The sequence below is a fragment of the Callithrix jacchus genome, chromosome 13 (genome assembly GCF_049354715.1).
Source record: "Callithrix jacchus isolate 240 chromosome 13, calJac240_pri, whole genome shotgun sequence".
NCBI classification, from domain to species: domain Eukaryota; kingdom Metazoa; phylum Chordata; class Mammalia; order Primates; family Cebidae; genus Callithrix; species Callithrix jacchus.
Window position 1 is genome coordinate 14727357 of NC_133514.1, and position 24695 is coordinate 14752051.

Sequence of the window (24695 nt, forward strand, 5' to 3'; positions counted from 1 at the left end):
AAAATTTAGAGTACAATGTTATATATAAGAGTATTTATCAATGTGGCACATATACACCATATAATACTATGCAACCATAAAAAAGAATGAGTTCATGTCCTTTGCAGGGACATGAATGAAGCTGGAAGTCATCATTCTCAGAACCTAACAAAGGAACAGAAAACCAAACAGTGCATGTCCTTTCTCATAAGCGGGAGTTGAACAATGAGAATGCATGGACACAAGGAGGGGAACAATACACAATGGGGTCTGTCGGGGTGGGGCACAAGGGGAGGGAGAGTGTTAGGACAAACACCCAATGCATGCAGGGCCTAAACCTGGATGACGGGTTGACAGGTGCAGCAAACCACCATGGCACATGTATACCTATGTAACAAACTTGCACATTCTGCACATGTATCCCAGGACTTAAAGTAATAAATAGATAAGAGTATTTATCACGGTTCAAGTTATAGATAAGAAATTTTTTTAAAGCCTGAAAATTTAAATATTTAGTTTATGATAACATAAAGTGTCTTAGTCTGTTCTGGCTGCTATAACAAAATACCTTAGACTGGATAATTTATTAATTAAAGAAATGTATTCCTCTGGAGGCTGAGAAGTCCAAGATCAAAAGGCCAGAAATTTGGTGCTAGGCAAGGGCCAATTCCTCCTAGATGTTGCCTTCTACGTGTTCTCACACAACAGAAGGGCAAAGAGGGTCCCTCTTGTACACAGGCACTAATTCCATCCCTGAGGGTAGAACCCTCATGATCTAATCACCTCACGAAAACCCCACCTCCTAACACCATCACCTCGGAAGTCAGGTTCCAACATATGAATTTTGGGGAGAACACAAACATTCAGACAATGGCATATACATAGAATAGAATCACTATGGATCTCTTATAAATCATGTTTTGGTATAAATGTAATAATAGAATGAGTTCATGAAATAATGTAAGTGGAAAAGTAAGATATATAACTATAGGTAAAGTATGATCACCCTATTTTATATACTGTATACAATGTATAATATATAAAATATACATGTACATAAAATATTTCCTGATGTATATGTGTGTATATGTATTTTTCCAGGTATATAATTGATAAACATTAGCAAAAAATGAGAAAATATGACAAATATTTAACAGTGGCTATCTTTCCAGTGGCAGGGTTACAGATAACTTTTATTTTCATACATTTCTGACTTTTCCAAATGTGCTATTATGAGCACAAATTTTATAATTAAATACAAGTCAATAAGCATTTTAATATGCCTGTAACAGCCCATCAACAAATAAAGATGAAGTAAACATGTGTCTGCACTTGGTACACATACTGACTTTCTTTTACTTCCATTTCCACATAATATTGACAAACATATTGCGAGAATTTGATTGATATGTGTCAGCTCAGATTTGCTATGCAAGAACAAAGTCTTATTTTTTAAAGGAATCATTTGCTGATCAGCTATAGGCCGACTTGACCCCATATTCCTACCATGATATTCCCACAATGGAGGGATGGGGAGTGGTGTGACTCGCAAAACTTGGATTATGTTATTTTCTCTGGACGATGAGAATTTGGACAAATGATGCCCAAGAAAGAATTATTATCTCACCAAAGAGATCCCTCAGCAGTGTCTGTGGGCTGTGCAGTGTTCTCAGTTCAATAAAGGATTAGAACACAATCCTTCTTTGGAGGACTGTGACTCGATAGTGCATCAATATCTTTCTGAGAAATATTTTTCATTTTATTCCCTCTTTAACGTCTTAAGCCTTAGGAGAATTAGTTGAAAAGCCAGGTCTTTGGGGTAGATACTAATATTAAGTCTTCTATTCTGTCGTTTGTAATCATAAATTCCAGAACACTGCTCCTACTTTCATTGTGTATTGTTTTCTAAGAGAATGATAGACAGATTATTTTTTAAACCCCTAAGCTTACCACCCTTGTGGACTTCCTGACTGGTCACTAAGAAAGTCCTGCCAATCTGGGCAGATCACCTGAGGTTGGGAGTTCGAGACCAGCCTTACCAACATGGAGAAATCCCGTCTCTACCAAAAATACAAAAAATTAGCCAGGCATGTGGTGTATGCCTGTAATCCCAGCTACTCAGGAGGCTGAGCAGGATAATCACTTTAACCTGGGAGGCAGAGGTTGTGGTGACCTCAGATCGTGCCATTGCTCTCCAGCCTGGGCAACAAGAGCGAAACCTCGTCTCAAAAAGAAAAAGAAAAAGAAAGTCCTGCCAGTCAACGCATAGGTGTGTGTTGATTGCTCAGCGCTTCTCCAATCAGACTCATTCCTCTAGCGTTCCTGCACACATGCGCACACACATCACTCTAAAATGCGACTGCTAATGGTTCACCTTCCTCACTTTTATCTGCAAATCTCAATCCTGTTGATTCCACAAATCCTAAATCAAGCAATATCATTTTATGAGTCTTTCCACCACCACTCCTTCAGGGGATCCTTCAGGGGATCCTTCAGTTTCCATCACACCTGAAGTCTTCAGAGTATCACCCTCAGATAAAGACAAGAAACATCCCTGGCTAGGGTTTCAGGCTTTAGAAGCCCAGATTTGACTCCTTTTGGCCATAAGACTAATGCGATATGCCCACCTGGAACCTGTGCCCTCCCTTCTAGACCATGCCCTGGGACTCAGATCCCTTGCCCCAGATGGCCACACAATCACTTTCAGGACCATCCTCTCTGGGCAGACAATATCACAAGTGTGTGCACCTCAAGGCCCAAGGCCAAGAAGGCAGCTTTCTGGATATATAGGCTGAGTGTTCGCACACTTTTGCATGGCCCCTTAAGACACAGGATAAGGGGGAAAGTGGGAAGAAAAGATGTAGCCAGTGATTAGGGCCAGCTCTCCCAATTCAGCTATGTTGGGTCATTCTGACTACACCATTTGGCGCAAGTGTAACCCTCAAGACACTTAGCACAACCTCCAGCTAAATTTACCAGTGTTCGTGGACCACAAATATATTTCACTATGAATTAACGCATAAAATGAGCAGAAAGGGAGTTAATAAGATTAACAATAGAGTTAGTGAGCGTTATGAGCTGAGTTTTAGAGAAAGATAATTTCTTTCAACCCTAATAACAACCTTGTGGGGGTTCATTATCTCCCTTTAAAAATTAGGAAACCAAGGTTTTGCCATGGTCTCACAGGAGGATCAGAATAGCATCTCCAAGACCCCAGAGCATACTACTCTTCACTTCAGCTACCCGTGTGTCCAAATCAGACACCTCCTGGGATGTCCATGTCAACCATTTCTTAAAGAGTAACCAACAGATGGATAGTTTCCTGTTTGTGAATCAATGGTAGGTGACTGAAAAATTGGTTCTGAGAGTTCGTTTTGCAAAGATTGATGGTCAAAGGCTGAGAAGCAGCTTTGAAAGACCTACCTGCTAGCAGCATGAAGAGCTGCTCTTCCCTATCTTGGCATCAACTAGTTAATTGTTAGAGGTGGGTGCAGGGGTGGATTATGTGTGTTCTTAACTGTTGGAAAATGGGGACTGGGAGTTACAAAGACCTTTGTAATTTTGACCTTGCAGAGCTGAGCAACTTTCAGTTGTTGTTTTTTTTTAAGACAGAGTCTCGCTCTGTTGCCAGGAGCCAGACTGGAGTACACTGGCTCGATCTCGGCTCACAGCAACCTCTGCCTCCCGGGTTCAAGCAATTCTCCTGCCTCGCAGCCTCCTGAGTAGCTGGGACTACACATACGTGCCACCACGCCCAGCTGTTTTTTATATTTTAATAGAGACGGGGTTTCACTATGTTGGCCAGGATGGTCTCGATCTCTTGACCTCATGATCCGCCCACCTCAGCCTCCCAAAATACCGGGATTACAGGCATGAGCCACTGTGCCCAGCCCTCAGTTGCTTTTCTTGCTGATAACACTACTTCCCTTATCTACCGTGGAACACATCTTAATGAAGTATTTGCATTCATGGCACCAGGTTAATGAATATGAAACTAAATAGTGTATATCCTTCTGATGGATGGGATTTCTGAAGCACAGACATTATATATACATATTTGATGATGAAGTACTAGAAGTGCAGGGAATTGAGGTCGAGCTTCCTCCTAAGGGGATTGAATCTCAGAGAGAGCAGGTGACTTAGTAATCAGAGGGGGAGCTGTCTGCTCAACCAGGCTGCTCCTCCTATGGCACAAAATTCAGTTTCAAAAAATATTAAATTCAGCTGGGCGTGGTGGTTCACAACTGTAATCCCAGAACTTTGGGAGGCTGAGGCAGAGATTGCAGTGAGCTGAGATCACACCACTGCACAACAGTCTGGGCAACAGAGCAAGACTCCACCTCAAAAAATAATAAATTCAAATCAAATGTGTTAGGTGTGAGTTCTATCCTATAGGTGTGAGGCAGCAGTGGAGGATTTTGTATACAATAGAGAAAGAAACATAAATATTAGGTCTTCAATAACATAGGACTCCCTGACCCTCTCATGGGCATTCCTCTGAAGCATTTTGAGATTTATTGCTATAAAAGAGTCTCCCAAACATTATCTTACCTGGAAATGTTAATCATTTTAATACAATTTTGTTCACAGGAGGGAATTCAAGTGTACACCACTGCTTAAAGTTATCTCTTTGTTCCTAAGTTTAAGGAGACCTAGTAAATAAGAACATTCAACTTTGTCTGAATCAATAAAGATGAAAGGAGATGACTTCGGTGGTGGGAATCAGAGTGAGAAAAATTTTTATATGTTTCCAATATCCTGAAACATAAATAACTTTTTGTTCAGTCATAAGGTAAACAAAGTATGGAATTTACAGGGAAAAGGTAGTAAGAATGGTGGTGCCAGCTTTTCATATTCCAGCTAGTAATGAATTAAAGAGAAGAAACATTCCTGAAAGGATATCATTTTCTCAAGAAAATTGGAAAAGAATGTGTGGCATTTAAAAAATACTAAACTCTGTGGCCATAATTCTCTTAAAATTCATTTTTCTAAAGAAATTAGAAGTGGATCATATTAAATAAGGCTAAGATACGTTTACTTTATCTTCCTGAAAATATAATTTCATTACAATCAGATTTATCAAATTTATCTGATTTTACTTGCTATTTAAAATACTTTATAATGTACTTGCATATTTGGAATAACAATATTCTTAATATGCTTCTTGATTTTTAACAAAGCCTAGGCCAAATGTTAATCAAATCAAGCTGTTCAAAGTTACTTTGTAGCACATTTCTTTTGAACACACCATCCACAAAGCAATATCTACCAAGGGTGTTAATTTTTCTTTATTTTTAAAATCAGACCATTTAAAGAAGTTATTTACTACAAATGACTCTACACATTCGCGCGCGCGCGCACACACACACACACACACACAATCTTTTTAAAGAAATGTTAGAACCCAACCCCCTCTAGGAAGGAGGAAAACATTACAGCTGTAGAAGCACTTATGCCTGTTGCCTTAGAGTAATACGGTAGCAGCAGGAGATTACGGTACTAGCTGGGCTACTGCCTGTGTTACGTCAGCGAGAGCTGCAAAGTTCCTTGCCATTCTTTTCTGGTGTTGGGGAGCTGAATATTAACAGGGTGATTGTAGAGTTATCGCTTATCTGTATTTTTTTTTTTCTTTTCCTATTTTGACTCTTTTTTTAAAAAATGCAGGTAAAGTGACAGAGGACCAGGAGCTTACAGACATTGGTGGTGGAGGGGTGAGTCAGCGGGTGCAAAAGAACGAGGATTTGGTTCCTCCGAGAGACGGGTCCCCTCTCCGCCTCCAGAGAAGAGCAGGCAGGCAGTTCCCGGGACCGAAGCCGGGTCCGCCTCCCCAGCGCGTGAGCGGGTGTTCTGCAGCGGCGCTTCAAGGTGAGTGCACGGGGCCGGCGTCCCGCAGGGCCGAGTGGGTGAGGGTAGACCTCCCCCACCGTCTGGAGAGACGAACCCCCACTTTTCCCAGAGCCTCCCGCTTTTTCCACTAGATTTTATACCGGCCCCCCACCACCTCCGATTCCCTTACACATTCTGCGAAGTTGCCTTCTACTTAACAAGTGTCCTTTTAACCCTGTGTTGATCACCGAGGTAGGAGGAAAAGGGTTTCTGCAATGGCACATTTTTAATACCACCTGTGAGATCTTGAACTTGCATTTTTAATTAATTTATTTATTTGAGACAGAGTCTCACTCTGTCGACCAAGCAGGAGTGCAGTGGCACGCTCTCGGCTCACTGCAATCTCTGCCTTCCCAGGTTCAAGCGATTCTCCTGCCTCAGCCTCCCAAGTAGCTGGGATTACAGGCGCGTGCCACCACACCCGGCTAATTTTTTGTATTTTTACTGGAGACGGGGGTTTCACCATGTTGGCCAGGCTAGTCTCGAACTCCTGACCTTGTGATCCGCCCACCTCGGCCTCCCAAAGTGGTGGGATTACAGGCGTGAGCCACCTGGCCCGGAGAACTTGGAATTTTAACAAGAGTCTTTTTGCCCTAGGTCCCGCCTCAGGGCCCAATCCCAGAAGGCAAGGTGGGCACTTTCTCACGCCCGCCGAGTGCCTGCGGTCGGTTCGCAGTTGTGGAAACCCGGGTTTCTTGTGTAGATGGTGGCCCCCAGACCAGAAAATCCAAGGCGGCCCCTACCTGCTGGCATGCCAGCTTAATGTTTAAGCCTGCAAAATCCGCAGTGACTGTCCCTTGCAAAGCTCCCTCTGCGGAGGAACGTCCTCCCCCCACATCCCCTGGCAGTCCTGCTGCGGCTGGCAGCTGGAGGCCTTCGGGGTGGCCAACGGTGAGGATTGCAAAGGCATCATGGACAGACCTGGGTCGCGTTCAGCGCTCTGGTCTCTCCCAGCTTTGCTCGGGACCTGGCTCTCAGGACTGCTTGGCTGGTGGACACACCGACGCACCCTGCACACCCGAGTGAGAATTCCACTGGCGTGAGCGTGCGCGTGGTCCTGGCCCTGCGGTCCCTGGGTCGCAGCGGTTCCCTCTCCCAGGCCGCCCCCTCCAGGTGACTGCGAGGCAACCTGTTCTAATGGACACCGAGCACATCCTCGGAATTCCCTGGCTAAATGGGTGAGACACACTCGCAGCTGCAATTGCCCCTCTGTGGCTTCTGGGATTTTCATTTCGCGGTACCGACGCACACAACCCAGCCTTTAAGCGCTGGAGCCTGGGGTTTGTAGGATTTGTTTTTGTTTGTCGCTTCGGATCCTGAACTCCGGCAGAGGTGACGCGGTTGAGCGCGCGAGGCAGGTTCCCAGTGGTGTGGGCACGAGATGCGCTCTGGAGTCACCTCCTCCGCAGCGGGGCTAAGCGGCCTGTGAACCACAGACCCAGCCCTGCGCCCGGCTGGCGTCTCGCAGCCCGTCGACCTGAGCACGGCCCCTCTCCCTGGGGCGCATAGCTCACAGCCCGCCTTTCTCTTTGCGCTCTTTCAGGTGGATGTGGTCAAACGATGCCCACGGCCGCCTGGGTCTCGGCACATATTTCATATCCACGTCCCTTGCCCCGCGCGCCTAGAAGCTGCAGCGAGCAAGAGCCCTCGATGGGGCAGCTCAAAATGTAGATAACTGCAGGCCGGGAGCGGCGCCCAGATGCCATCCCTCCCTGCCTTTGAGCGTCGACGGCTGATCCTTTGGTTTGCTGGGGAGACTGGCACTGGAGTTTTGAATTCCGAATTATGTGCAAAATGCTGAATCTTCCCCCAACCAGGACGAGTCAGACAGTGCGGAAAAGCAGACTCTCAGTCTCGTAATTCTTGGATTGCTTGTTGCACGGAGTCTTCTGTATCGTCGCACCCAGCCTCGGGTAGGGAGGAAGTCAGAGTCCCGGATCAGGCCAGACCAGCAGGTGGAAAGGGTTCCCGGCCACCCCGCGCGCCCCTGGCCATGTCGCCTTTCATGCCCTGCCCCTTCTTGTGGCCTTCTGAGGGTTCCCAGGGCTGGCCAGGGTTGCTTCCCACCCGCGCGCACGCTCCCACCCCCAGCCAAACCCAGCTGGCAGGGCTCCCTTCAGCCGAGACCTTTTGATTCCCCGCTCCCGCGCTCCCTCCTCCGCGCCCGCCCGGGGGTGGCCCTGGAGAGCCGGACCTCTCCGGGCCCCGGCTGGGACCATGGTGTTTCTCTCCGGAAATGCTTCCGACAGCTCCAACTGCACCCAACCGCAGGCACCGGTGAACATTTCCAAGGCCATTCTGCTCGGGGTGATCTTGGGAGGCCTCATTCTTTTTGGGGTGCTGGGGAACATCCTAGTGATCCTCTCAGTGGCCTGTCACCGACACCTGCACTCAGTCACTCACTACTACATCGTCAACCTGGCGGTGGCTGACCTCCTGCTCACTTCCACGGTGCTGCCCTTCTCTGCCATCTTCGAGGTCCTAGGCTATTGGGCCTTCGGCAGGGTCTTCTGCAACATCTGGGCGGCGGTGGACGTGCTGTGCTGCACCGCGTCCATCATGGGGCTCTGCATCATCTCCATTGACCGCTACATCGGCGTGAGCTACCCGCTGCGCTACCCCACCATCGTCACCCAGAGGAGGGGTCTCATGGCTCTGCTCTGCGTCTGGGCACTCTCCCTGGTCATCTCCATTGGGCCCCTGTTCGGCTGGAGGCAGCCGGCCCCCGAGGACGAGACCATCTGTCAGATCAATGAGGAGCCGGGCTACGTGCTCTTCTCAGCGCTGGGCTCCTTCTACCTGCCGCTGGCCATCATCCTGGTCATGTACTGCCGCGTCTACGTGGTGGCCAAGAGGGAGAGCCGGGGCCTCAAGTCCGGCCTCAAGACCGACAAGTCGGACTCGGAGCAAGTGACGCTCCGCATCCATCGGAAAAACGCCCCGGCAGGAGGCAGCGGGGTGCCCAGTGCCAAGACCAAGACGCACTTCTCGGTGAGGCTCCTCAAGTTCTCCCGGGAGAAGAAAGCGGCCAAAACGCTGGGCATCGTGGTGGGCTGCTTCGTCCTCTGCTGGCTGCCTTTTTTCTTAGTGATGCCCATTGGTAAGTCTTGACCACCCCTCACTTTAGCATTTGGGGGTCTTCACCCTCCTCCCGTTCTCGTACCCCAAACTCCCAGTCCGGGATGGAAGAGGAAGGATTAGCATTTCAAACAGCACAGCTCTAGGGCAATTAGACAAGTTTCCCCTGTTGAAATGTGAATTTTCATTCTCTTTCTAGTCCAGTCTCATTTATATTAGGGCCTAGAGCACTTTTTCAACTGTAAAGTGCCTTCCAACTGATGCAGATTAATTGGTCTCTTTAATAAGAATGTCAACTTTTCTTTACGCCTTTTATGCCTATAAGCACGTGTTTAATTTAAATGCATTTGCTCTCTCTATTCTCAGAGTCTCCAGCAAGTGCTTAGGCTGAGGGTGGAATGCCATTTTCACTCTGCTACAGAATGCAAATTCTCTTGGCCTGAATATAAGTACCATGCTTATTTGGGACAAATGTGTGATTTTATTATTGCATTAGGTTATTCATAAGGGTTTAATGGTCTGTTTATATGCTATATCTGTGCTAATTTTAGTTTCTGGATTCAGCATGGAAGTGATTATGGTGAGCCACTAAGGAAAAGTGATTTTATGTCTAAACCAATTTAAGCCTTAATAATTAATCTTGTTTCCAATAAGTACTTATTTTTTAATTTTAATAGTAAGTATTAAAACAAACACTTCTCTTATCCAAAATCATCCAGGAAGTTGCAGATGATACTGTTTGAAAATAATACAGTACACATGTTACAAATCCAATTTTTGCAGATGCTAAACTAGCTGTCATCAAAGTTCATTAGCTCGTTAAAAGTATCCACAGCTGATCCACTTGGAAGAGTACTCTGTCTCCTTCGATGAAATCCCAATATGGTTGTGTGCTATTTTTAGCTTGTAAGCTCAAATATAGACCCGAACATCGATTATCCACAAACTCTAAAAAAACAAAACATCATGGTAAGCATTAATAAAAGTCCATTTCAGGCCGGGCGTGGTGGCTCAAGCCTGTAATCCCAGCACTCTGGGAGGCCGAGGCGGGTGGATCACGAGGTCAACAGATCGAGACGATCCTGGTCAACATGGTGAAACCCCGTCTCTACTAAAAATTACAAAAAATTAGCTGGGCACGGTGGCGCGTGCCTGTAATCCCAGCTACTCAGGAGGCTGAGGCAGGAGAATTGCCTGAACCCAGGGGGCGGAGGTTGCAGTGAGCCGAGATCGCGCCATTGCACTCCAGCCTGGGTAACAAGAGCGAAACTCCATCTCAAAAAAAATAATAATAATTTAAAAAAATAAATAAATAAAAGTCCATTTCAAGTGCTTTACAGCCTAGTTTAAACGACATGTACTTCAAGTACTTTCATTTGCAACTCTGTGGAATGATAGCAACTATTTTTTTTTGTACCGTTTATGTTCCAGACATTCTCCCAAGTTTTTTATTTCATCAGTCTTCTCAACAACTCAGTGAGGTATGCAGAATTATCCTGCAATCACAGGTCGTGGGAAGGGATTCTTCAGGTTCTAATACCATGACCACCAGCCCTGGATAGTTATTTAAATGTGAGTTAAAATTAAATAAAATTAATACTCAGTTCCTCAATTCCTCAGTCCCACTGACCACCTCTCAAGTGCTCAATAGCCACATGTGGCCAGTGACTACTGTTTTAGACAGCAGAAATACAGGTCATTTCTATCATTGCAGAAATGTCTGTTCTGGGCTGCCAGAGGGGCCCTCCTAATCCAACACCTGGCCTTCCACTGCGCCTGCCTGTCAGTATCACTTACTCTGCTCCTGGAAATACATCACAACTTTGAAATTATAGAAATTACACTCTTTACCTGAGCCCCTTTGCACACTGATTCACACATCTACTCGCTCAACAAGTATTTGTGGACCCTTCGTTCTAGGCACTTTGGATGACAGGGCAGAAAAGTTCTTGCCAGTGAGAAGTTAGCATTTGGAAAGGATGGCCATAAGCCAGTGAATGTATCCTGAAAAATCAAAGATCAGCAAGTACTATCAAAAATTTGACAGGATGAGAAGCTAGAAAGTGACAAAGACAATGAGGGCCTGCCTTAGTGGTTAGTGAGGAAAATTCTGTCTAAAGAGGTGATATTTGAGCAGAGTCCTGACTGGACTGAAGAGCAAAGCTTGCAAGATCTAGGAAGAAGAGCTTCCTGGGCAGAGGGAACAGTGAGTACAGAGATGGAAAACAGCCTGACCTGTTCAGTGAAGATCACGGAGGCCAGTACGGCTCAACTACAGACAGGGAGGGGGCAGTGAAGTTCAAGAAGAGATTGGGGAGGTAGACAACACCAAAGTCATGTGGGGTATTTTAGGCAAAAGTAAAATTTGCATATTATTTTAATTGTGATGGAAAGCCATTCAGGGGTGTTTAGCAGGTGAGTGGCTGGTCTCATTTGTATTTTTAAAGGATCATTCTGGTTGTTGGAGGGAAAATGAGCTGTCTGGGGACAAGAGCAGAAGCAGAGACTAGTTAAAAGGCATTGAGGGGACAGAGGTAGTGACATCTTGGACTCAGGTGGGACAGGTAGAGGTGGTAAGAAGTGATCAGATTCAGCACTTATTTTAAAGGTAGAGTTGATGCGTTTGGACAATGGTGGGAGAAAAAGGGAGGTTTAGGGCCTGAACAGCTGAGTAAATAGTAATGCATTTTACTAAGAGTTACAGGGTTACCAGGAGCTGGAGGGAGTGAGAAGTAGGAGCCTTTGTTTTGTATACACTGTGTTGAGAAGCAGTCAATAGACACAGAAGTAGCCATGCTAAGTAGGGAGTTAGTACATAGATTTGGAGCTTAGAAAGAAGATAAAAAGAGGAAAGAAAGATAAGAACGGAGCCTCCGGGGAATTCTGATACTTGGGAATCAGGAAAAAGAGGAGAAACAACCAGCAAACAAGATTGCAAAGGAGTAGTCAGGGAAAAGAAAAATCAGGAAAGTGTGATGTCCTACAACGCAGGAGTAATCAACTGTGGCACACGCAGCTGAGAGGTCAGATTAGAAGAGGACTGGGAGGCAACACTGGATTTGGCAGTAAGAAGGTCTTTAGTGATAGGAGGAAGTTTTGTGAGGCTCACAGCTCCAGGGGCATGATGGAACCAAAAGCCTGATTGCATACTTTCTAGAAAGAACAAAGGATGAAAAAAGTGGGAACAGAGAAAATAGACAACTCTTGTGAAAAGTTTAGCTAGACAGTGGAGCTAGGAAATGTGGTGTAGCTGGAGGGGTGTAGAGAGTTTTCAATGGTGGGAAGTGGGGATATGATATTTGCATTCTGATGGGAATGGTGAAATAGAGAGGCACTGATGAGATAGGCAAGAGAGGAGATTGGATTCAGTGCCCAAGGGAAGCACTGGGAAGTGACAATGAAAGCAAAGTGCGTGAGCCCCGAGGTATGTAGATGGAGGGAGAGAGAGAGTGATCTCTTCAGGGTATGTTTATGTCCTCAGTGAAATATGAAGGGAGATCATCAGCTAAGAGTGAGGCGGGAATGGGAAGTGATGGCAGTTCGTGCAGCAGAGAAGGTGTGAAGGATTCATCTTTTAGAGTGGGAGAGTAAACACAGTATGGAAGTTTAGTGGAGGCACTGGGAAGTCCCAAGGCCTATTTGCGATTTATGGTCATAACACTAAAGTAGAGCACTCAGGAGGGTTGTGTGTTTCTCTCTAACAGCTAAGTAGCTGAGGGATACTGAAGGCATTGCTGAGGACTGACTAAGAGTCTCCGAGAACGTGTTTGTGAAGAAACACAGACTTGGTCACGTTAGGGAGCATCCATAGCCAGGTGGTAGAAAGAGCCAGGGTGACGATGGGTGGCCTGGGATTTTGGAGTCTGGGTGGTGACTGAGCTCTGCAGGGAGATGAGAAACAACAGCCTGGGTTCTGGAGTCATCTAGGGGAGGTGGACACTCTGTCTACTCATAGCCCACTCTTGGATCTGCTCTCCCAGGGAGTCAGCAGCCTGGAGGAGAAGATGTTGTGGTGGAGAGAAGTAGGAGCCCTCAGAATCAGTTTGCTTCCTTTAAATCCTAGTAAGGTGCCAGACATGGTGGCTCATGCCTGTAATCCCAGCACTTTGGGAGACAGAGCAGGTGGATCGCTTGGGGTCAGCAGTTTGAGACCAGTCTGGCCAACATGGTGAAACCTCATCTCTACTAAAAACACAAACATTAGCTGGGCATGGTGGTCCATGCCTGTAATCCCAGCTACTTGGTAGGCTGAGGCTGGAGAATCACTTGAATCCAGGAGACAGATGTTGCAGTGAGCAAAAAAAAAAAAAAAAAAAAAAAGGTGATACGTGATATGACAGGAGGGAAGTAGAGAACATACAGTTCACAGGGTCTGAGTAGCTGCTCAGGTGTGCAAAGCATTCCTAAGCCTGTCAATCTGTGCTCCCCGATTTCCTCCTGACACAAATTGAGTAAGAGATGATTTAGAATGTACCGCCTGTGCAATAAGCACGAGGCTCTGAGCTACACAGAATAAAAAAGACGAGTAAAGTACAGTGCCCTCAAGGGCCTCACAGTCTAGTTAAGGAGACAATTTGTCAACAATTAATGCAAGTCTGTGAGATTGGTGCTCGGAGTGATATTACATGGTGCTCAGGATGGCGCTCTGAGTGACATTATTACACAGTGCTAAGGAGTATAGCAGTGAACTGTCTGGTGGTCACTGAGAAGCTTCTACAAGCATGGCCATTGACAGAGCTGAGACTTAAAGAAGATGGCACAATTTCTGCTGGGTCATCAACTAGATGTTATGCGTTTTTTTTATTAACCGTCTTAAGTATGATTTTCATGCAAAATGTGAACAGAAGAATAAATATACTATCATATTATTATACACAAGGGACATTCTTAAATATGATGTACTGTTTTAGAAAGAAGAGCCTGTCGGTCTGCACTAGGCTGCAGGAGAGAAAAGGGATTAAAAACTAAAACCAAAGCAGGGATGAGTGTGCTAAGCACAGCTGAGAAGTGAAACACCCATGTTTAATAGGCACTGACCCAGGAAACCCAGGTGGGTAGGCTATTTGATTGTGAAGGTCCTTCCTGTATATTGTAAGTCTCACATTCCCTTTTCCCCAAGCTTCCCCCCTACTAAGGCTGGGTTGCTTGCTGCATTGAATAGCATGAGTGTTGGGAGGAATCTGTCTTGCCTATTTCCAAGTCTAAATCTTGCTAGTCTTCTTCCCTTTTTGCATCCTAAATGTTTGGTTGAAATTCAGAACCCCTTCAAAGGAGGGAAGTCCCATGAAAGGTTGTTTTGTTAGCAGTCATTTCTAATGTGAGGTGGCTAGGGGTCATTTATACTTGGGAGCAAATCCTTTCAAAAAGCAAATTTTGGTCATGGAGATGAGTAGAAAGACTATGAGGATGTTAGCCTTCGACACACAAAAAAGAAGGAAGGATGAGGACTCTGCTTCCCAGGAAGCTCCAGCACCTGAAGTCTGGGGATCATCTTTGTTGATTTCATCCCATTGTCTAGAGCCCAGTAGTTCCAGAGGCAGTGTGCTGCTGACTGGAGAAACTGTTGGCCTGAGAGCTAAACCTAGGCTTCTCTTTCTATAACAGGGGGTGTCCTATAGGTCAGCTGCCCAGCATAGTGCCCACCACAGAGCAAATGGCAATGAACGTTCATCTTTCCAGAATTCAAATGATTCACAGACCATTACTGATGTATGTCAACACACAGGTGTTGCCATGAGGGGTGGATGTCCTTGGCCTTCTGAGAAATAGGAAGCACTGGAAAGAAGATGGAGCAGGCAACATTCACAGAAATCATAGTTATACGTCTGAATTCTGGATATGTTATCTGAGTTAAACACAAAATCCAGTGTTATTATAGGACCTAAGCCTTTGATTCCTATTGCCACTGAATCAAAAGAGGCAGTATTGGGCTGAGATGTGGCTTACACAGACACAGAATATTTGAGAATTATGTTTATAAATGAACAGAAGGCAGCACATTGATGGGGCAGGAGAATGTTTTAAGATTGGATGTTTGGGAAGGGCAGAGCCGGCAGGGGATTTATCAAATGGAGGTATTGAGGCAGAGAATGATTCATTCACTCATTCATTCATTCAGCAAAATTTCAGTGAGCATCTACTGTACGCCAGGAAGCTATAGAATCACTGGAGATAAAGACACATAAATACCTGCCCTAATGGAGCAGAACATCTGAACAATTAGATACCTAAGAAAGTTTTGAATGATGCTATATGAAAAATGACAAGGTAAAAGGACAAGTACATACAATGACATAGGATAACTGCAAACCTTCTGTGGATGCCCAAGATAACCAGGGGTTGAGGCTTGCTTCACTACAGGTATAATGGGAGCAGGCCCCTGGCTCTCATGGAAAAGGTTTATCTCTTAGAGATAGTGCTGTGAAGAGAAACTAATGCCATTAGGATTTATTTTATTTATTTATATTCTTAGTGACAGGATCTTATTCTTTCACCCAGACTGGAGTGCAGTGGTAATCATAGCTCACTGCAGCCTTGAACTCAAGTGATCCTTCCACCTCAGCCTCCTGAGTAACTGGAACTACAGGCATGCACCACCATGCCTGGCTAACTTTTATATTTTATTTTTATAGAGATGGGGTCTTGCTATGTTGTCCAGACTGGCCTTGAGCTCCTAGGCTCAAGCGATCCTTTTCTTATAGCCTCCCACAGCATTGGGATTATAGGCATGAGCCACCACACCTGGCTAGAATTTATTTTAAGATAAGAAGCCAGTGTTTCAGATACCTTACTATACCACAAACCATCCCAAAAGGTTGTGGCTTAAAGCAACAACCGTCTATGTCTCACAATTCTGTGGGCAGAAGTCAGTCAGCACCCAGCTTGCCTGGCAGTTGAAGCTGGCCATGAGTCTTGGTGGTCTCTCTTCCCTCCATGGCCAAAACCACCTTTCATATAGCATGGCAGTTCTCCCCCAAGAAAGCCAAGGCAGAAGCTGTGAGGCCGTTGAAGAGCTAAGCTCACATCTGGCCCAGCACCACTGCTGTTTCATTCTGCAGGCACAGCAAGTCAGGGGACCAGCTGAAGTTCAAGGAAAAGCCAGACGGACTCATCTCTTGGTGGGAGAGCAGCAGGTGCATGCAAGGAGGGCAGATCGTGGTAGTCCTCTTGCAGATCACTGACATCCCAAGTGTGCCAAATTACTTTTCTTTCCCATCCGTCATTTATGCTGAGAACTTCCCACATGCCAGGCTTCATGCAATGCACCAAGTAAAACCAGCTGGGGTTCCGGCCTCCCTGCAGGCTTCTAATCTCCAGAAGGAGACAGACATTAATCAGAGAGCCAAAAAACGTTATCAAAAACTGTGTACAGAACAATGAAGGGAACATAAATGATGCCTTGAAAATACGTCCTGTGGCTAAGGGTGGTGCTGGACTGGGAGGCTAGAAAGGTCTTGCTGGGAAGGAGGGCTTGACTATTGAGCCCAGATCTATTGAATGAGTAGGTGTTTGTGGCAAAAATGGGGAAGGAGAGAAGACAACGCGCAAAGACTCTAGTGGGGCTGGCTTAATGCTCATAATGGCTTTCTAGAAGGCCACTGTGGCCAGAAACAAGAGGCCAAGAGATAACTTGTTTCCAGTCAAGTTGGAAAGAGAAGAACCAGACTAAACAAGGCTTTATAGCCATTTATACAAGTTTGTGTTTTTATCCAAAGACAAGCAGGAATGACATGATTGAGTTTATACAGCATTTCAAAATATCAAAGCCTTAGTGAAAAGAAGATTGTGGATAGACCAGTTGGGAGACCTTTACGCAGGACAGGGGAGCTGAATTCTGCCAAGTGCAATTCTTCTACTGTGCCATTTAAAAAACTTATTTCCGTGAGCTGCCACATCGTTCTGGAATGCCTCTTTTGTCACTGCCTTCAGAGCTTAGATTTATGAGAAAACCTTCCTCATGATCAGAAATAGCGTAACCGTACTTGGCTTTAAATTAATTTTGGCTCTTTCCACAAGACATGATCTGTCAATGAAGATTTACCATCATTTTCAAAAGAATGTGCTGCAGGCTCAGAAGACGTCAACAATGAGCCCTAACAATGCTTTGAACAATAGCTGACTCTTTCAAGTCACTCTATAGACAGGTGAGTTATTACTTGGATGGAGTAATAATCCTTAGTCACTTAGTAACAAAGTCATTGCTGTCTTCTGTCACCTCATGGTTTCACGGTGGATGTGAAAACAGTTTTCTAAGGCATTTTCTTTGTCTAACAAGTTTACTATATTTTAGCCCTGCGATTTGGTTTGCCAGTTTGACACTTGCCTAGTTGGCTTTTCATTTTTCCGCTTTGTATTTCTTCACTATTTGAACATTTCTTTTTTATTTTTCCTTTAAGTTCTTGGATACACGTGCAGAACATGCAGGTTCGTTACATAGGTATACATGTGCCATGGTGGTTTGCTGCACCCATCAACCCATCATCTAAGTTTTAAGCCCCACATGCATTAGGCATTTGTCCTAATGCTCTCCTTCTCCTTGACCCCCAACCCCCAAGAGGCCCCAGTGTGTGATGTACCCCTCCCTGCATCCATGTGTTCTCATTTGAACATTTCTTTTTCTGTTTTTATCAGTCACTTATATTTCTCCTCTTCTGAAACTGCCTATCTGTGCTTTTTGGCCACTTTTGATACAGCAGTGTTTCTGTCTTTTTTAATTGGTAAGCTCATTTAATACATTTAGATAAATAATTTCCTGCTTATCATAAATCCTGGGTTGCCAGTCTTCTCACACTATATTCAGATAGGCCAAGGAAATGTAGCTTATTTTCCAAAATTTGATGTGATCTTTTCTACAGACTTCCATGGAAATACACCTATCCATGCATTCACATGCACACATACACACATGGCCCCCACACACACGCACGCACAAACACATGCACACACGCAAACATGCACGCACACACACTTTTAGTTAAATCTAGTAAGCTTATTCAAATCCAGTAACTTATGCATCATCTTTGCATATTCAGTCTCTTTTGGATGGCTTGGTGTCTTCGTCCATTCAGGCTGCTATAACAAAATGCCATCAACCGGGGGTTTATAAACAACAGGAATTTGTTTTCCACAGTCCTGGAGGCTGGAAGTCTGAGCTCAAGGTGCCAAAAGATTTAGTGTCTGAAGAAGGCCTACCTTCTGCTTCATGGATAGCACCTTCTGGCTGTGTGCTCACTTGGTGGCAGGAGTGAGGCATCTCCCTAGGGCCTCTTTCTGCCTCACCTCTCAAAGGCCCCATTTCCTTATATCATCATACTGGGTGCTAGGATTCCAATACAGGAATTTTGGCAGGGTACAGACATTCAGACCACAGCACAGAGCATTTCAGATCTGCTCTCTAACGTATTGACCAGGCCTAGGGGCTCACAAACCTCATGGTAGTCAGAGAGGGTTTGACTGTGACTCCATTGGTTCTTGGTGCCAGTGACACAGGGTCTGCTGCTGTTAGCCAGGGAGTCACTTTGCCCCTACAGCCCTGTGAATAACTTTGACAACCTCCTGCACCAAATTCTCAACAATGTTTCCATTCCAGTCTCAGGGTACAGAGAGCCCAGTGGGTTCCTTCCACACCACATTCTCTGCCTCACCACACTGGCTGCCACATTCACAGGTATGGCGGCTCTTGTGTAAGGAACTGACATTCCAAGAATGGAGAAGGGGAGAAAGAACCTCTGCCTCTGTCTTTAACTTCAGGCATTTTTTTGTTACAGGCAGGATCTTGCTCTTTCACCTAGGCTGGACTGCAGTGGCACAATCATGGCTCACTGCAGCCTAGAACCCCTGAGATCAAGTGATCCTCTCTTCTCAGCCTCCTGAGTTACTGGAACTACAGAAGTGCACCACTGTGCCCAGCCAATCTTTAGGCATTCCTACCATTCTTGTTGAGAGAGAGAGAGCTCAGAACAAATGCCCACTGTCTCGTTCTCCTACCCTCTTCCCTACATTTCTCACAGTCCCTCAGGGAAGACAGAGAAGTCTTTCCTCTTCCTTTTTCTGGCTAGAGGGGGCACTCCCTCCTTTTTTCTACCTTCTATGGAATAGCAAAGGCAAGTAGATGGCAGAAAGAGCTTTACTGAGAAAGCAACAAAGAGGAGGAGTATTTTTAAATAGTATAATCCTTATACATACTTAAAACTATCTTTTCCACTTGGCTATTTGCATTCTGTTGTTTTATGGTTTTTTACAAATATTAGGACATTTAAAATTTTTACATAGTCAAATATTTTCATTTGCTTTTTCATGGAACGTGCCTTCTCAGGGATGCTCAGAGAGACCTTCACAATGTGAGTCTATTTCCTCCTCATTCTTTTAGAGCATTATTTGTAATCTACCTGGAATTCGGGTTTATATTTTGCTAGATTATACCTCACTGTATTTATTTTGAAATGGTTGGCCAGATAGTTTCAAAAGACCAAATAATCTATCATTTCCTCTCTTATTTGGAAAACCACATTTGTTATATTAAAAAAGAATTTCGGATCTATTTTGGAACAGACTCACTTTATTTCCATTTATCTGTCTCTCTGTTCTAGTATTGCTGTCACATTATTTTAATGACTGTGGTTGCATAATACATTTTAATATTCTTCTAGTTTAAGGCCTGGATGGATATTCTTTTTCAAAATTATTTTGTCTATTCTTGCCCATTCATTCTGACAGGAAAACTCTGGACTCACTTTGTCACTTCATTTACTTCCCAAACTACTTTTGAACTGTTGTTTATACTTTACTTATAATCACACCTGCTAATATCTCATGGAAAATTGATTATAACAATGAAGTTGGGAAAGGCCGCTTTGATATTTTGGCAGATATGACACTGTTCATTGGTTTTAGATTGATATACTTCATCGTATCAAAGAAATATATTTCTATAGTTTATAGAACTATACAGATCTAGATTTAAAATGTATTTTGTTTGCATTTTTAATACAATTCAATCAAAACTGAATTCTTACTTTTGTTAAATTACACATTTGCTTTACTATATCCGTCCATATAATCTGTTTTCATCGACATTGATTTGATAAAATTTTATTTCATGTTATTAACCTATCCATGTATTCTTGGATTCAATTCTACTCAGTCAAGCGACATTACCCTTCTTTATGCTGCTGTATCATAGGAAATACTTCACTTTTCATTTGCATCTGTATTTCTGTGTGAAATGAGTCTATTGTTTTATTTTAATCCACTGTCTTCGTTGCATTTTGGTAGCAGGTTTATATTAATTTCACAAAGCAAATTGTGACACTTTTCATTTTTTTTCTACAATCTCTAACAGTTTAAATAGCTTAAGAATTATGTGTTCCTTGAAGGTTTGAAAAACTTGCCCATAAAACATTCAGGCCCAGCTCCTTTTATGGATGCAATTCTTTGAGACTGGTTTCTATTTCTTCCATGGATAGTGGTCTACTCTGATTGTCAGATTTGATAATCTTTATTTTCTTATATTCCGTTTGCCTTCTCATTGAGGTTCAAGTTTTTAGCTTAGACTTCTACATAAAATTCTGTAACTTTTTATTTCTTTGCTATCTTTCTTCTTTCTTTTTGTCTTCACTCAAACTTTCTGAAAGCCTGTATATTTTATTAGTTTTTTTCAAAGAATCCCAGTCCTGAATTTATTAGTCATTTTAATCTCTTTTCCAGTGCATTAATGTAATCTCTAGAGATTTCTCCCTTTTATATTCTGGTTATATTTTTCTCTTCAATATTAGCTTAACCAGAATGTTTAGTTCGTGTATTTTAATTCTTTCTTGTCTAAGATTAAAAACAATCCAAGCTGTACATTTGCTTCTAAGCAAAGTTTAGTGTCTTCCCGTATGTGTGGATAGGTAGTGCTCTCATCCAATCAGTCTGTCTTTCTGCTTTTACTATTTCCCTTCTCCTGTGTAGACAGGAAAGGATTTGTTGTGTTGTTTGTTCATTTGAAAATAATTGGCAATTTTCTCTCCCACTTTCTCAAATTTAATTTCTAATTTTACTGCACTGTGGTCAGAGAGTGTGAACTCAATAATTTTTAGCTTATGGAGTCTATTGAGATTTTCTTAATGACTTAATACACACACACACTTAAATAGATTTAATTTTTAATGTGTATATTAACTAAACATTAATAGTGTTGTTTTCCAGATTTTCTTTATTCATTCATCTTATCTAACTTACCTTTATCTATTATCTACTTTATTTGTCAAATATTGAGAGAGGTATGATAAAGTTTTCCTTTGCTACCGGGTTTCTTCCAATTATTTCTTACATTTTTAACAAGTTTTGCTTTATATATGTTTATGCTATTCCTTCATGCATAAAAGATCAAGTCAATAATATCTTCATTTAAAGATAGACTTTTGGTTCTATTTAATTATTTTTCCTGGATATGCACATTTGAAAAAAATTAATATTTCAATCTCTAATCTATTTTTGTTTACATTAGCTCATCATTTTAAATATCAGCTTGTGTATTTCACATCAAATGGATTTCTCATAATCCATGTCTCCAATCTGGGTATTTGTCATTAATAAGGATTTAACTATTTTTCGTTTATCGTGACAGACTATTTGGTGGGATTTTTGTCATCTTATATGCTTTCTGACGCTATGCTTCCTTTGTTTTCAATATTTTCAGTCTTTCATAAAACGGTTCATTTTTTTCTTTGCTTTTTAATTCTGTGGTGGTTTGGAAAGCTTGTCTGCTACTTTTTATTTTACTAGACATTACTTCTGAGCTTTTCAAAAGCAAGTTTAAGCCTTCAGTTCTTGCTTGAGGTTACTCCACCACCCACCTTTGCCCATGGAAGCTAAGAAGTTTGGCACACTCTAATTTTCTCTTCTCCTTAAAACCTCTACCTTTTAGTTAATAAAATACTGCATTTTAAATCTAGATTATTTTCATTAAATTTTGTATTGCCTCTCCTGTCTTTTGTATCTTTCTATAGTTTACTGATTCTCCTCCTGTTATATATTATCATTTACTCACTCCTGTGCTCTAGATTTTTCTTGCTCTCCCAGATGGAGCAAAGGTCAGCAAACCATGGCATGCTTTTGTGAGTAAAGTTCTACCGGCTGGGTTGGCCATATCCTGTAACAGACATATTATCTGTGGTGTTTCCATGCAACAGTAGTGGTTTTGGGTAGATGCTACGGAGACTGTATGGCCCACAAAGTTTAAAATATCAATTATTATATAAGAGAAGACTAGAGCACCAAACATTTCACCAATAAAGATATAAGCAAAGTCCATGTGCAGTGACCCACACCTGTAATCCCAGCAATTTGGGAGGCCGAGGTGGGCAGATCACTTGAGGCCAGGAGTTTGAGACCAACCTAGCCCACATGGCAAAACCCAGTATCTACTAAAAATACAAAAATTAGTCAGGCTTGGTGGCACACACCTGTAATTCTAGCTATTCAGGAGGCTGAGGCACAAGAATCTCTTAAACCCAGGAGGCGAAGGTTGCAGTAGGCCAAGATTTCCACACTGCACTACAGCCTGGGCAAAAGAGCAAGACTCTGTCCCTGATAACAACAACAAAAAAGATATTAACAAAACATATTTTCTCAGCCCTTACAGGCCTGAGCCTTAACACATGAAAGACAAGACTTTATGTGACACAGAATTCAAGTGAGCTTTGTTTTTTGTTTTTCGTTTCAAAATACTCTTTTTCCTTCTTCATTTCTTGGCATTTAATGCTTCATAAATGATGTGAGGTCCCCTTGATTATTTTTTTTGTCAAGTATTCTCTTGGTTTAGGTACTTGTTTTTCAACCAAGATGCTGATAAAATTTTTCTCTATTACATTGAAAAAATATATCTCCTGGGGACTTCTGTTTGGGGTAACTTTCATTGCTATTGCCCGAGACCCAGTGCAGCCTTCGATCTGAAGCCAAAGGCAGCCTCCTTCGATGATCACATCCTCCACTCTGCTCTTCCTCTTGGAATTTCAATTCCTATACCTGCCCCCTTTCTCTTTTGCGTTTCTCTCTCATTAGTCACTTTTAACTATTTTCTTAATTTCCATTTGGATTTCATGTTCCACTTTACTTATTTGGGTTTTGTAATACACAATCTCCATATTCGCTCCATCCTACTCCACTTGGTGGGCACACTGTCCATCTTCATTGCCACCTACTCTTGTTTTATGAGCCAATAGCTGCTTAAGTCTTGTTTGAATACAACTTAGAGATCTTCTTCTGCATCACCATTTTAAAGGCGAACACTTGCTCTCATTCCTCAGATCAATCTCCTCTATTGAATAGCTGAAGCTTTTCATGGGATCAGTACTTTTCTCTTTTTGTTCAACCTCATTGAGGGTGACCTGGTGTTAAAATTTGAAAGGGGCTTTGTTTGAAACTGTGTGGGTTCCTCTTCAAATCTTTCAGATCCAGATTAAGAGGAGAATGAAATAGATGGTCTTTGTTGCAGTTTGAATCTGCAAGAGTACAGATCTGTTTATCCATCAGGAAATGGAAGTAACGTGTTTTAATTTTGCACAGCAAAAGCCCTGTCACTTGTCTGCTTGGTACAGGGGGAGTAGTGCCCTCTCCTCCAGGTGACATGACTGACCGCCTGGGCACCTGTCCTAGAGAACCTTCCCCGTCTGCTGACCTTGCCTGGGAAAGCCGAGGATCCTTCCCATCCTACCTAGATGTGAGCATTGAGATTTGCCTTTGACAAGCTGCTCTGATCCTGTGTGTGTCACAGTTTCTATTTTTCTAAGCCCTCGGGGCTATTCCTGAGAAGCAACTGGAGCCATCCCATCTTTCCCGTCTTTTGTTGATGTAAACCGAGTACTCATTAGTTCTTTATTCAGGCTGGTTCTAACCAAACTGTAGTTTCCAGAAACTTCTCAGAGATTCTGGTTTATGAGCATTGGCTTTCCCTAAGGTTTTTAGCAGGGAGGTAAAATTTCCCCTGTAAGTGTATTCTTTTAGATGGATTGAGAATTTAGAAAGACGACGTGAGAGTTCGGCTCTATCTAGAAGTCACTGCCTGTGGTCAGGCTCCTTTTCACAGGGATATCAAAGCGTGAAGCAGAAGTGAGAGTCACCTGCAGTGCAATTCTCTCCTTCAGTCCTCAGAAGTTTGGTTCAAGACAAAGCAGTCCCAACCTTCTGTAGTCTTTGACTCTCAACAGTTAGAGGAAGACACCTGTGGGTCTTCAGACAGTAGCAGAATCCCTACATGGTTCAGTAAGCTGAGCTTTCTCTTGTGGCTGTGATCACAAGAGGATCGTGTAAAACCTGTGAAGAGTTTAATGAGTCTTTACCTAGGAAAAAAAAGAACTGAAACTATTCACACACCTGGGGATGTGTGTGATGTTAGGCGGTAGACTTGTCAGTTCAGGCTGCCATAATAGAATACCTGGGCAGGTATAGACTGGGCAGCTTAGACAGCTGACATTGATTTCTCAGAGCTCTGGGGGCTAGAAGTCCGAGATCAGGGTGCCAGCATGGTCAGGCTCTTGTTCAGGGTTCTCCTGGATCACAGACGGACACCTCCCTGCATTCTCACCTGATGAAGAGAGACAGAGAGCTCTCTGGTCCCTTCCTCTTTGCATAAGGGCATGAATCTCATCATGGGGGTTTACCCTCATGACATCATCTAATCCTAATCACCTCCCAAAGGCCCCACCTCCTAACGCATCACACTGAGGGTTAGGGTTTCAACGTGTGGATTTGGGGAGGACACACATTTT

The 24695-nt window shown here is 43.5% G+C and overlaps 1 protein-coding gene and 1 long non-coding RNA gene across 5 annotated transcripts in view; one reads left to right on the top strand and one right to left on the bottom strand.

Annotated features, from left to right (window-relative positions):
• The window catches only part of LOC103787448 (uncharacterized), a 265763-nt gene that overhangs the window by 205998 nt on the left and 35070 nt on the right, over positions 1–24695 (bottom strand). The gene's annotated exons all lie outside the window — the stretch shown is intronic.
• ADRA1A (adrenoceptor alpha 1A) overlaps positions 5529–24695 on the top strand; it is a 108717-nt gene continuing 89550 nt past the window's right edge. For all 4 annotated transcript variants that reach the window (XM_078347198.1, XM_008979083.5, XM_017963673.4 and 1 more), the window contains exons 1-2: positions 5529–5844; positions 7409–8965. In XM_078347198.1, coding sequence (XP_078203324.1) covers positions 8083–8965 — 883 coding nt within the window. In that variant the 5' untranslated portion in view covers positions 5529–5844; positions 7409–8082. The remainder of the gene's footprint in view (positions 5845–7408; positions 8966–24695) is intronic.